Genomic DNA, 12,410 nt, shown 5'->3' with positions numbered 1-12,410 from the left:
TGCCTTGTGTGTGTGGAGTTTGCATGTTCTCCCCGTGTCTCGGGGGTTTCCTCCGGGTACTCCGGTTTCCTTCCCCGGCCCAAAGACATGCATGGTAGGTTGATTGGCATCTCTGGAAAATTTGTCGGTAGTGTGTGAGTGTGTGAGTGAGTGAGAGTGTGTGTGTGCCCTGTGATAGGTTGGCACTCCGTCCAGGGTGTATCCTGCCTTGATGCCCGATGACGCCTGAGATAGGCACAGGCTCCCCGTGACCCGAGAAGTTCGGATAAGCGGTAGGAAATGAATGAATAAAACATCAGTTGAATGTTGATTATTGAACTAACAGAGCCAAACACACACACACACACACACACACACACACACACACACACACACACACACACACACACACACACACCATTACAAATAAGTAAAATCAAGATTTCCCAAAGAGGAAATGGCTGTAAGGGAGATCGTGTTTACGGACTGTGTGTCGCTGCAGATTTTCGACTTCCTGAATTCCTTCCTCAATATTCTGATCAGAACGTCCCTCTGTTCTACATCTCCATGTTGGTGTTTTTACTTATACGTACTGTAGTGTCATCGTGTAGAACCCTGTACCCTAGTGAAAGAAATGAAAGACGTCTTTAATGGTAAACATTAGGAAACATCCCGCCTGCTAGCTGCTGTGTGTGAGAAGGCTAGCATAGAGCATCAGGTCGTACCGTTTGAGCTCGAGTACTGAGGTTCTCTAAGACGCTGTCTCGCTCTGTCGCTATCGTCTGGTGACGAAGTGTGTTCTCATCTGGAAGCTCCTCTCTGTTCCTCGCCTCCAGCTGAGAGCTATTTCACTATTTATTTACATGTGATTATGGCAATGAGGTGCAGATATTAACACTGTCAAGAATAATTTGACCTGACATTTTTCACTGGGACGCCCCCCTGCTGGCTTCAGCAAACAAAACCCCCACCACTCGGGTTCTTCCTCAGTTCTGTTACTATTCTCTCTGTCTCTCTCTCTCTCTCTCTCTCCCCCTCCCTCCCTCTCCCTCCCCCCCTCTCTCTGTCTCTCTCTCTCTCTCTCTCTCTCTCTCTCTCTCCCTCTCTCACCCTTTCTCTCTCTCTCTCTCTCTCTCTCTCTCTCTCTCTCTCTCTCTCTCTCTCTCTCCCTCCCCACCACAACCAAGCTGAAAGCACTCATCCGGAATCATAAAATGTGCCGTTTAATTTCTGCAAAGTGAGAAGTGTGTGTGTGTGTGTGTGTGTGTGTGTGTGTGTGTGTGTGTGTGTGTGTGTGTGTGTGTGTGTGTGTGCCTATGCTCCTGTTCCTGGTGGCTGAACCCATCCCACAGCCACTCAAGCATATCACTAGCAGAGAATAGAGGATTGCGTTCGGTGGCTCTGCAATTGCTCACCGAAGACACAGACATAGAAGACACATTAACCTCTGGTTCTCTGCTGAACATCCTGCCAGTGTTAAGAGATGGAGCACGTTCCTTGCTCGTGTCCCTCACTTTACTTTACACACTTCACACTGAGAGAGAGAGAGAGAGAGAGAGAGAGAGAGAGAGAGAGAGAGAGAGAGAGAGAGAGAGAGAGAGAGAGAGAGAGAGAGAGAGAGAGAGACACACTGACCTTATACACTAACAAAAGGCAATGGTTAATGTGTTGAAGACATGGAGCTGATTTTATTTTTTTTAAAAAGATAAATGTTTTTACTAGTAGAATAATCTAGAGGAAAAATGTAGAATGCAGTAGAAAAAAAATGTTTAATCCATGGCACAAGTAGCAGTAGTATTAACATGATATCAGTCTATAGTTATTGTAGGGACATTAACTAATTCTGTGACTGTTCTAGATTTAAGATAAAAAAATTGTTTGTCAATCGTCTGATGGCGGTTGGACCTAAAGTAGTACACAACCTAACAACCTAAAATGGCACAATCCATCTAAATATTTAGAATCAAATGTTCTCTAGATGATGTCCAGAATTTCAAAATGAACCATTTCACTTGCAGTGACTTGGCTAAACTTATAAAGTATGATAGAAGGTCTGTGTGTGATGCTAACAACATATCACCGTTCTCTGAGCACCGTGTGTGTGTGTGCGTGTGTGTGTGTGTGTGTGTGTGTGTGTGTGTGTGTGTGTGTGTGTGTGTGTGTGTGTGTGTGTGTGTGTGTGTTAGATGTTTACTGCGTTCCTTATGTAGAATCCGAGTGTGTTAGAGAGCACTAGCGAGCTGGCCGGTCACAGGGAGCCATATGCGCAGGGTTTGATGGCGTTAGCAGGCTGTGAGGAGTGACAGCTTGTTCCAACAGTCGCTAATCGCTCTCATCTGTGCTGCGCTTGTCAGTGCCCAGATTCTGTCAGTGCCAATCAGATGCCTAATTGAACACAATTATCACACCTTGCCTTCATCACTCCAGTATCTCCTGGGTCAGTCTCTATTTCCTTTCCAAATCTCTCTCTCTCTCTCTCTCTCTCTCTCTCTCTCTCTCTCTCTCTCTCTCTCTCTCTCTCTCTCTCTCTCTGTCCGCGACGGAAGCTTCTTTTCACTTTTGATTAATGTGCTGCGGCCAATTAAGGCACTGACGCCCACCGCTGCCCCCGTCATCTGCTCCCTGCCACCAGTCGGCTTGGCTCTGCGCTCCCAGGCTGCTTAATTGCCCCGCGTTTGCCTTCCACCGTGACCAAAAGCCCCCTAATTGAATTTATGCAACCACTGTTATTTTTAAATAGTCATTTTGTCTCCTCAGATGGGGGCTGTGCTGTGCTGTGTGCGTGTGTGTGTGTGTGTGTGTGTGTGTGTGTGTGTGTGTGTGTGTGTGTGTGTGCGCGCGCGCGGGCGCGCGCGTGCGTGCGTGCGTGTGTGTGCGTGTCTGCATGTGTGTGTGGGAGGGGAAGGTGGGGGTGCAGGCGAATGTGAATTTATTTTCACATTTCAAATTTATTTTTACACCGATAACAAAGTCACACAGTCAGTTTACGTGTTGGTTAAAGATAAAAGATTAACGTCATGTTGTTCATGAAACTAGTTTTACTCTCTGGTTCAGTTTTGGGTTTATTTCAGTTCAATATCAAGAAGAAAAATAGCACTGAATACGAGCAATATTAGAGGTTCAGATTGTGTTATAATGCAGATGCTCATGAGATAATGAATAAATATTAATAATAAATCCAATACTCAGGATCAGTCTGGTCTGATTCCAGCAAAAATACTTTATATCCAAAATCAGAGAAAAAAAATAGATCGGATTTGATCTGATGCAAATGGAAAAGATGAGAACTGGATATTTTTGTGTTAGGAATGATATTAATGAATAATAATAATAATAATAATAATAATAATAATAAGAAGAAGAAGAAGAAGAAGAAGAAGAAGAAGAAGAAGAATTATTATTATTATTATTATTATTATTATTATTATTATTACTATATTATTATTTATATTTTTGTTTTTATTATTATGCTTTATTACTTTGTCTTTTAGCTATGTCATATACATATATAATAGTCTTTAATTGTTAACGAATGCCTAAAAACAGTTTGTTGAGGAAAGCCTGAAGGTGAAGTGTTCATATCTTGTTTGATGGAAATAAAAGAGTTTTAAATGATGTAAAACCTGTTTACATTTATATACCTCATCACATATCATGAGGAGATCATGAGGGTTGTGAATAAATGAATGAGTGAAAGAATGAATGAATGAATGGAACGTGCATATTTTATTTATTATTTGTTTGTTTATTTAGTCCAAACCTCTCGTTCACGTTTCACACCATCACCCCGCATGAGTCTCTCACCGTTTTCACGTCCCTTATCAGCTCGTCCGATCTGTATCTGTTGTTCTGCTCCTCTCCGATAACTCGGAGCGGCTCAGACTCTCGAGCGGCGGATTCTCCGCGGTTCTCCTCCCTGACCTCTGTTAAACTTGAAGGTACCACCGGAGGGCACTGAGGACTCGAACCGGGGGAGTCTGTGGTGTCCCCGTAATCCACTGTGGGTCAGATTAGGAGAGAGAGAGAGAGAGAGAGAGAGAGAGAGAGTGTGTGTGTGTGTGTGTGTGTGTGTGTGTGTGTGTGTGTGTGTGTGTGTGTGTGTGTGTGTGTGTGTGTGTGTGTGTGTGTGTGTGTGTGTGTGTGTGTGTGTGTGTGTGTGTTAGGAAAGAAGAGTCCCGCTCTATCTCCACTGCAGGCTGTCGGCCCTCAGGCCAATTCAGTAACTCAGTCTTACAGAAGTCTTTGTAGTCGACACTTCAGCAATCACTAAACCTGTGTGTGTGTGTGTGTGTGTGTGTGTGTGTGTGTGTGTGTGTGTGTGTGTGTGTGTGTGTGTGTGTGTGTGTGTGTGTGTGTGTGTGTGTGTGTGTGTGTGTGAATACCTTTTATATCATATTTTCATGCATTTATTTATTTCCATTTATTTTCCTCAGACTGAGTGAGCTGTTTCCAGCAGCACAGGGGCATTAATGTAGGATTTGTGAGTGATATCATTAAAAAAGTATAAATAAATAGATTTTATTCAACATTTTTTAAAATAACTTAAATTAATAAATAGTGACTTCAAAGAATAATAAATTATAAATAATACAATTTTTAATAAATAATACATAAAATATGAAGCTGTTTCCTGCAGCATTGTGGGATTTTTAAGCTTTTTGACTTAATAATGAAACTTTTTGACAAATAAATAAGTAAATAAATGAATAAATTGGTTTTAAAAGCTGATTAATAAATCATAAGTAAATAGATATATTTTGACTGTCATTTTTTTTACTAAAGCGCTGTTACAAAAATAGAAAATACAAACAAAATAACAAAATTAATAAATTTATAAATAGGTTTAAAATAGTAAATACATGACTAAGTGTTATAAATAATAATAATAATAATAATAATAATAATAATAATAATAATAATAATAATAATAATAATAATAAATCAACATGTGGAATGAGGAATTCAGTTAGTGAAACATTTTGACAAATTGACGAATGAATGAATAAACAAATATATTTCATGTATAAATTTGTAATAAAACAATATTAATAAAATAAAAATAAAATGGTTTTGCTTATTTTTGCTACTGTTGGGAGTTTCAAAGACTCAGAAAAAACATTGAATGAATGAACGAACAAACAAACAAACAAACAAACAAACAAACAAACAAATAAATAAATAAATAAATAAATAAGCTGCTTACTTAGAATTCTCATTCCCACTTGTGAAAATGTAATCTAGCTGCCACTTACATTTGTAGCATAATAATCTTATAGTGTATAATTTGACAGCTCGGTGTGTGTGTGTGTGTGTGTGTGTGTGTGTGTGTGTGTGTGTGTGTGTGTGTGTGTGTGTGTGTGTGTGTGTGTGTGTGTGTGTGTGTGTGTGTGTGTGTGTGTGAAAGCCCGGCGCTTTTTGTCTGTATGTTTGTTTATCTGAAAGGATGCACATTGTATCAATTTACACTCGTGCTTTAGAGACGCCGCAGGCTGCGAGCTCTCAGAAGTTTGGAGAATTAATTAGGATTTTTTTCCCACTTCATATTATAACTTATTGAGTAATCTATGAGCAGAGAGAGAGAGAGAGAGAGAGAGAGAGAGAGAGAGAGAGAGAGAGAGAGAGAGAGAGAGAGAGAGAGAGAGAGAGACGGACGTGTACCCTGAGGCTCTGTGCTTTTACACACTGCAGTCTTGGCAGCGGTTATCTACACGACACACAGCTCATCAAAGTCACATGGAGAACGAGGGAAAGGATAGAGAGAGAGAGAGAGAGAGAGAGAGAGAGAGAGAGAGAGAGAGAGAGAGAGAGAGAGAGAGAGAGAGTCACTGCAGGAGGGAAGGAGGTAAAGTGTAAAGTGTGAGTGTGTGATAGCCACAAGCTGCTCGTCTTCTTCCCTCTGCAGGAGAGCGGGAGATGATCCAGATAAATCACGCTATCAGATTAAGACTCAGGATGTTATTGATTAGCGTCTGTTCGGCCACGTGAGCGTCCCGAGGTGACGAGACGTGTGTAATCAGATCTCAGGTGAAGGAGATAATCTCACTGCGTCAAGGTCACACAACTTCTGTTCAACCCTCAAGTGGAGCTCATTACTTACTTTCTTTTACCGCTAATATACACACACACACACACACACACACACACACACACACACACACACACACACACACACACACACACACACACACACACTAAGGTATATCTGTTTCTAAGCACAAACCTTTCACCCCTTCCATAGTACCACCTGTGTGTGCTTGTGTGTGTGTGTGTGTGTGTGTGTGTGTGTGTGTGTGTGTGTGTGTGTGTGTGTGTGTGTGTGTGTGTGTGAGGCGACCTACTGATAGAATTAACATGTGGAAATGGCTAACCGATGTCGCTCAAGTGTTTCCCATTTCCTAGGAGAAGCATTTGTCAAGTATTAAAAATAATACGCTTCCTCCAGAGCATCAAGGCGGCTCCAGTGTCCATGGCGTGTTTTTCCTTTCACCAGAGGCTATTTTGTGCATAGGTTTTGTGTGTGTGTGTGTGTGTGTGTGTGTGTGTGTGTGTGTGTGTAAGCAAGTCCATGATAGACTAATTGGTTTAGCAGGCAGGGAGACCAAAGGGCACAGCATAGCCGATTCAACACGAACCTGATGTGAGGAGAAAGAGAGAGATCATGTCTGTCTGTCTGTCTGTCTGTCTGTCTGTCTGTCTGTATGTCTGTCTGTCTCTCTCTGAGGGCCTCATGTCCCTGTTCACACTCTCATAAACTTCTTAAATCTACTGTGCACTTTGAGGATTTACCGTCGTGTTTGCGGAGCATCATTTCCCTCTTTTCGCTTTAGTCTGTCTCACATCTGGCGTCATTTTAAATCTCAGTACTGAAAGACTTGATCTTCCTTCACACCAAGGTGCGGTTTTGTTTTATGAACTCAGACCCTCGCATTGACGTCTGGAGTTTAGAGTACGTTGTTAATCCGTCGATCTGAACGCATCTCACGGTCATGATCCCGTGATACACACAGTAGCAGGTATATTTATTTTCTCATCGCACACATCATTTATTTTCACCTTAATTCCTTCACATGCATTCCTTCTACACGAGTTATCCATGTCATCGTGTGTGAAACGTGCCTCCACCTTGTTTTTCTATACAGTATGTGATCGCATATTACTCACGTGATCGAGCGTCTGAACTGTGCTGGGCTTCATCTGATCAAAGCAGCCACACGTTTCCTCTCGCTTGCTTTTCGTTTATATATTAATTTAAAAAAAAGAAAGTATCCTATAGTTACATTTGACTGGTGATGTGGTTGGATGGATTTTTTCATACAAAAGCCCTAAGAAAAGGTACAAAGAGCCGTAAAGTGTGAGTGAGTGAAAATGTGAGTGACATTATTCAATACACTCGTTATTATTCATGAGCAGGGGATTGTGGGATGCCTGGAGGGTGGGATTAACTTCTCCCTCGGTGCTTGTTGAGCCGCACGCCTCGGGACGGCGAGCGGGTGACTGAAGGAGGAATCTCCGGGCCACACATTAAACAAATCTTACTGCAACACTTAAACGGTTTGATCCACAGCAGTGTCCATGAGAACCAGGAAGTTTCTCATGTTGATCTTGAAGATCTCCGATGAGATGCTTTCCTCATCCTTTGCTTTGTTCCTCTGTGTCTCTGTGCAGGTGATGAGCATCCTGAGCAACCCCAACGCTGTGCCGTCTCAGCCGCAGCACGACTTCTCCATCTCGCCGCTCCACGGCAGCCTGGATGCCTCCGGCTCCATCTCGGCCAGCTGCAGCCAGCGTTCGGACCCCATCAAGAGCGTGGAGAGCCTGGCCTCGTCCCAATCCTACTGTCCTCCCACTTACAGCGCCACCAGCTACAGCGTGGACCCCGTGACAGCCGGATACCAGTACAGCCAGTACGGCCAGAGTGAGTACCACCCCTCCCCCGCCCGCACCAGCGGATGACCAATTTATTGTTTCTATAGCAACAGCTCAACACTTGTATGATAGAGCCTCTATATATACACACAGATTAAAAACATGTCCAAACTTTCATTTTGTAAATTTTAACATTTGATGTAAAGTTAAAAGTAAAGCTGTACACTTGTGTGTGTACGTGTGTGTCAGTGTTAGTGTGTGTGTGTCTATTTTTTTACTGTTTTATTAAATTCAAGAGAGAGAAAATAAACCAGACTGGTGAAGAATGGAGTGTTTACACGTTACGTGATGACAGGAACTTGTTTCTCAGTCATTATTTTAAGCGGACAAAATTAAAAAGTGTATCTGCAAAAAAGGTAAAAAAAACAACAACAAAAAAAAAAACGGGTGTGTCCCAAGAAGAATTAGGACACACCTCTTCCTCAAACCACGCCCTTCTTGTTGATGAGTTTTCTCCCTAACAGCGCAGCATGATTTATTCACACATTTCTCCCAGACTGGTCCAGGACCTCAGGAATAGTGACAGAATGTCTCCAAGTGGAATCAACTCGAGTCTCAAACACCGCGCAAAAATAATTATTTGTTTAGTGGCGGGTGGAAGTGGAGAAGGTGTCGATCGATGGCTGTGTCTCTTTCCCTCTGTGACCCCTGTGGCCAGAGGTACATACACATGCTCCTGATAAAGACCCTGTCCATGTCCCGGGGCTCGTCAGTTAGTCACACCCTGATCTGCTCGCCTGGGAAACAGGCATAGGGCTGCTTCAAAGCCCAGCAAGTTCCCTCAGGGGTTTCAGTGTCCTCTTAACCACCTCTCTCACCTTCACACACACATGCACACACACTCGCTGCAGGCCAGGAAAGGACTGATTGATTGAATTAACATTATCAGTGGCTGATGTTGTTATTGAGACCAAACTACAGCACTTCTGCTCACTGTCTCGGTGTGTGGGGTGCAAGTGAAGCGTGTGTGTGTGTGTGTGTGTGTGTGTGTGTGTGTGTGTGTGTCATGTTGGATCGATTGGAAGGTGCAGGATCTGTGGGAGGTGAGCTGACGAGTGAGTGTCAGGTTAATTATCTGAGAGATTGAGCGACGTGAGCCACTTAATGATGGCAGAATGAATGGAAGAGCTTTGATGAGGAGTGTGTGAGGCATGAAATCTGAGATGCCAAGAAGTAATAAAGAGTGGCACACACACACACACACGCACGCACACACACGTATCCAGTGAGTGACAGCACAAGTTCATGCTTAAGCTATGCCAGTGTTGTGATGCCAACAAACAGAAGAATTGTGATTGATGGTTGACAGAATTGGCGATATTGGTTATCTTTAATGATACTTATGACTGATTGGTTGTATTCTAGAGACAGTAAGTTAGTAGTGTGAAGGAAGCATATATCTGTGCATCTAAGACTGTAAGGCTCTGATAGGCCAGTGTTTATCCTTTAATACCCTGACCAACAATGTGATTGGCTCATTTCATTGAAAGGGCGGGACTTGTGTAATACAGTGTCGTCTTTGTTCCATGCTAGAGCCTGGTGAGTAAAATTTAAAAAAAAAACGACACAACTAATTTGGGTGTGTGTGTGTGTGTGTGTGTGTGTGTGTGTGTGTGTGTGTGTGTGTGTGTGTGTGTGTGTGTGTGTGTGTGTGTGTGTGTGTGATTTTCTAGGTGCTGTGGACTACCTGGCTAAAAACGTGAGTCTGTCCACTCAGAGGAGGATGAAGCTGGGAGATCACTCTGCAGTACTCGGGCTGCTGCAGGTGGAGACGGGACAGGCCTACTGATCAACACACACACACACACACACACACACACACACACACACACACACAGTATAATTCTATAACACGTGTATGTGTGTGAGACTTACAGCCTGACGTCCCCGGTGTTTAAGTGATGAAGCAGACGAGGCTTTTATTCCTGACTCCTGTATATAATCACGTATGAAGTCCGACATCATTAAAAAGTTGTTGATTTTTTTATTAGTATTCTTCTGATAATAATGAATAATGATGAACCTCCTCTTAATTATGATAAATGCCTTTGTTTTTGTTCTGAAACACAAGACCAACCAGATCTCACACAAAAGTCCCTCAAATTACTTCAAACATCATCATCATCATCATCATCTTCATCATCATTATCATCATCATCATCACGCTCCTTTCCCTGAAACATTTCACTGACGTCACGTTTCTCCTCACGCTGCCGCATTCCTAAAGTCTGAGCGACAATGTTCTCCTAGGAATTTACATCATCTATTGTGAGAAAAAAGGGGACGAGGCGAGCGGAGGCGAGCCGAGAGCGAATAGAATGGACAGAAAACAGAGAGAAGAAGGAAAGAGAGGAGGGAGAGGAGAGGATGAGAAGAAAAATACGGAGAAGGCGAGGAAGAGGAGAGGAGAGGAGCGGAGAGAGAGAGATGAGAGGAGGGGAGAGGAGGGAGAGGAGAGGAGAGGGAGGAGAAGGAGGAGAGGAGGGAAGAGGGGAGAGGAGAGGAGAGAGAGAGGTAGGGAGAAAGAGAAAAAGAAAGAGATGAGAGGAGAGGAGAGAGGGCGAAGATACAAAGAAAAGAGGCGAGGAGAGGAAAGGAGAGGAGGGAGAAGAGACAAAGAGGAGAGCGGAGGAGAGGAGCGGGAGGGGAGGGGAGAGGAGAGGAGCGGAGATGGAGAGGAGAGGGAGGGAGAGGAGAGGAGGGGAGAAGAGAAATAAGAGGAGAGGAGGAGAAGATGGGAAGGGGAGAAGAGAAGAGAAGAGAGGAAGGAGAGGATAGGGATAGGCGGGCGAAGAGAAAAAGAGGAGAGGAGAGAGAAGAGGGACGAAGTCTGAAGTAAGAAGAGGAAGGAGAGGATTAGTATGTATAGTGATATCAACGTCGCAGTATTATCGCACCTGCTTCTCCCTTCGCATATCCTCAGTCTATATCTTTCTCTATCGTATTATTCTCGGTCTCTTCTCTTCTCTTCTCTTCTCTTCTCTTCTCTTCTCTCTTACACTAGAACAAATCTGAAATGTTATCACCTAAACACACATTCTCTCTTTTCATTTCCTCCGCCATCTTCTCCCCATCCTTCTCTCTCACGTTCTCTTTCACGGCCGCCGGTCCGATCCCTCGCTCCACGTCCCTAACCTTTGACCTCTGCAGATTGCAGCGTATGTGTTGGCCATGAAGGAAACTGTACAGTAGCTCCCTCAGAGTGTCTGGTTTGTTTATAAAGATTACGTTTTATACTAAAGCAAAAAAAAGATGATGTTTGATAGAGAAAACAATTTGGTTTGTTTTTTTTTCGTCCGTTTGTTTATACATTTGCTTTGCCTTTTATTCGCTATGTATCGTTTTACAAAATAGAGTACAGTGTGATTTCTTTCCGCTCTTATGTTTCGTTTTTGTAAAAAAAAATTATATATAAAAATTACATTCCATAAATTCCCCCAAATATGGTGAAATATATCCAGTATATCTGATATCTGACTCTTTCTGACCACTACAATATGTGAATGACGAGAATGACGCAGATGTGAGCGGTTTTGTTTTGTTTTGTTTTGTTTTGTTTGTTTGTTTGTTTGTTGGCTTGTTGTTGTGTAAATCCCTTCTGAGAACACAGCCATGCTCGGATCTGCTGCCGCTCCGGCGCTGAAGAACGTCTCGTGAAGCCTCGACGTGTCAAGTCACAGCGAGTAGTTGTTGGTTGTCAACCATTTAGATGATTCCTTTTGCCCCTGATGGTGTACTTTTTTTTTTTTTTTTATAAATAAACAAAGAATGGACTCTTAGACTCATAGAGCATCTGTGGCTAATGTGCGCTAATCGACATTTGAATATTAAAAGTGTATCTATCTCCTCCTGAACCCCGGAATCATTAAACCGAACACTTAGGATTTGTGTTGATGCTTTCTTCCATTTCTGTTTAGTGTGAGTGTGTGTGTGTGTGTGTGTGTGTGTGTGTGTGTGTGTGTGTGTGTGTGTGTGTGTGTGTGTGTGTGTGTGTGTGTGTGTGTGTGTGAGTGTGTGTGTGTGTGTGTGTGTGTGTGTGTGTGTGAGAGTGTGTGAGTGTGTGAGAGTGTGTGAGTGTGAGAGTGTGTGAGTGTGTGAGAGTGTGTGAGTGTGTGTGTGTGTGTGTGTGTGTGTGTGTGTGTGTGTGTGTGTGTGTGTGTGTGTACATTTTCATGGTATAATTTATTCTGCTGTATGATGTAGTAGATTAGTGTGAATCTTGTATTTGGTATATTTACTACGTTGGTGTCTTTCCTGTAACACTGGTGTAAATGTTACTGATTAAAGCTCTAAACCAGAACAAAACCCTGACTCGTCTTCTGACTCGTCTTCTGACTTTTACTATTTTAGAATCTTCATACTACATACTTCATGAAAGCTTCATGAATTGTTTTTCTTTTCAATAGTTTCTGAAAACAAAAATAAAACAACGCGAACCAGCGATTTCATTCTTTACAGATTTGTATCAGAATCACGTCAATGTGACGGCGGTCAAAATGTCAAGA

The 12,410-nt window shown here is 42.7% G+C and overlaps 1 protein-coding gene across 4 annotated transcripts in view; it reads left to right on the top strand.

The window, feature by feature from the left end:
• Window positions 1-10,179, top strand: part of pax7a (paired box 7a) — a 52,682-nt gene extending 42,503 nt beyond the window's left edge. For all 4 annotated transcript variants that reach the window (XM_027168806.2, XM_047803796.1, XM_027168805.2 and 1 more), the window contains exons 8-9: window positions 7,645-7,894; window positions 9,579-10,179. In XM_027168806.2, the coding sequence (XP_027024607.1) occupies window positions 7,645-7,894; window positions 9,579-9,694 (366 nt within the window). In that variant the 3' untranslated portion in view covers window positions 9,695-10,179. The remainder of the gene's footprint in view (window positions 1-7,644; window positions 7,895-9,578) is intronic.
• Window positions 10,180-12,410: the final 2,231 nt, after the last annotated feature.

The sequence above is a fragment of the Tachysurus fulvidraco genome, chromosome 2 (genome assembly GCF_022655615.1).
Source record: "Tachysurus fulvidraco isolate hzauxx_2018 chromosome 2, HZAU_PFXX_2.0, whole genome shotgun sequence".
Lineage (NCBI taxonomy): Eukaryota > Metazoa > Chordata > Actinopteri > Siluriformes > Bagridae > Tachysurus > Tachysurus fulvidraco.
Note: the sequence above shows the minus strand (reverse complement) of the source record. Positions and strands in the feature narration are given on the sequence as shown.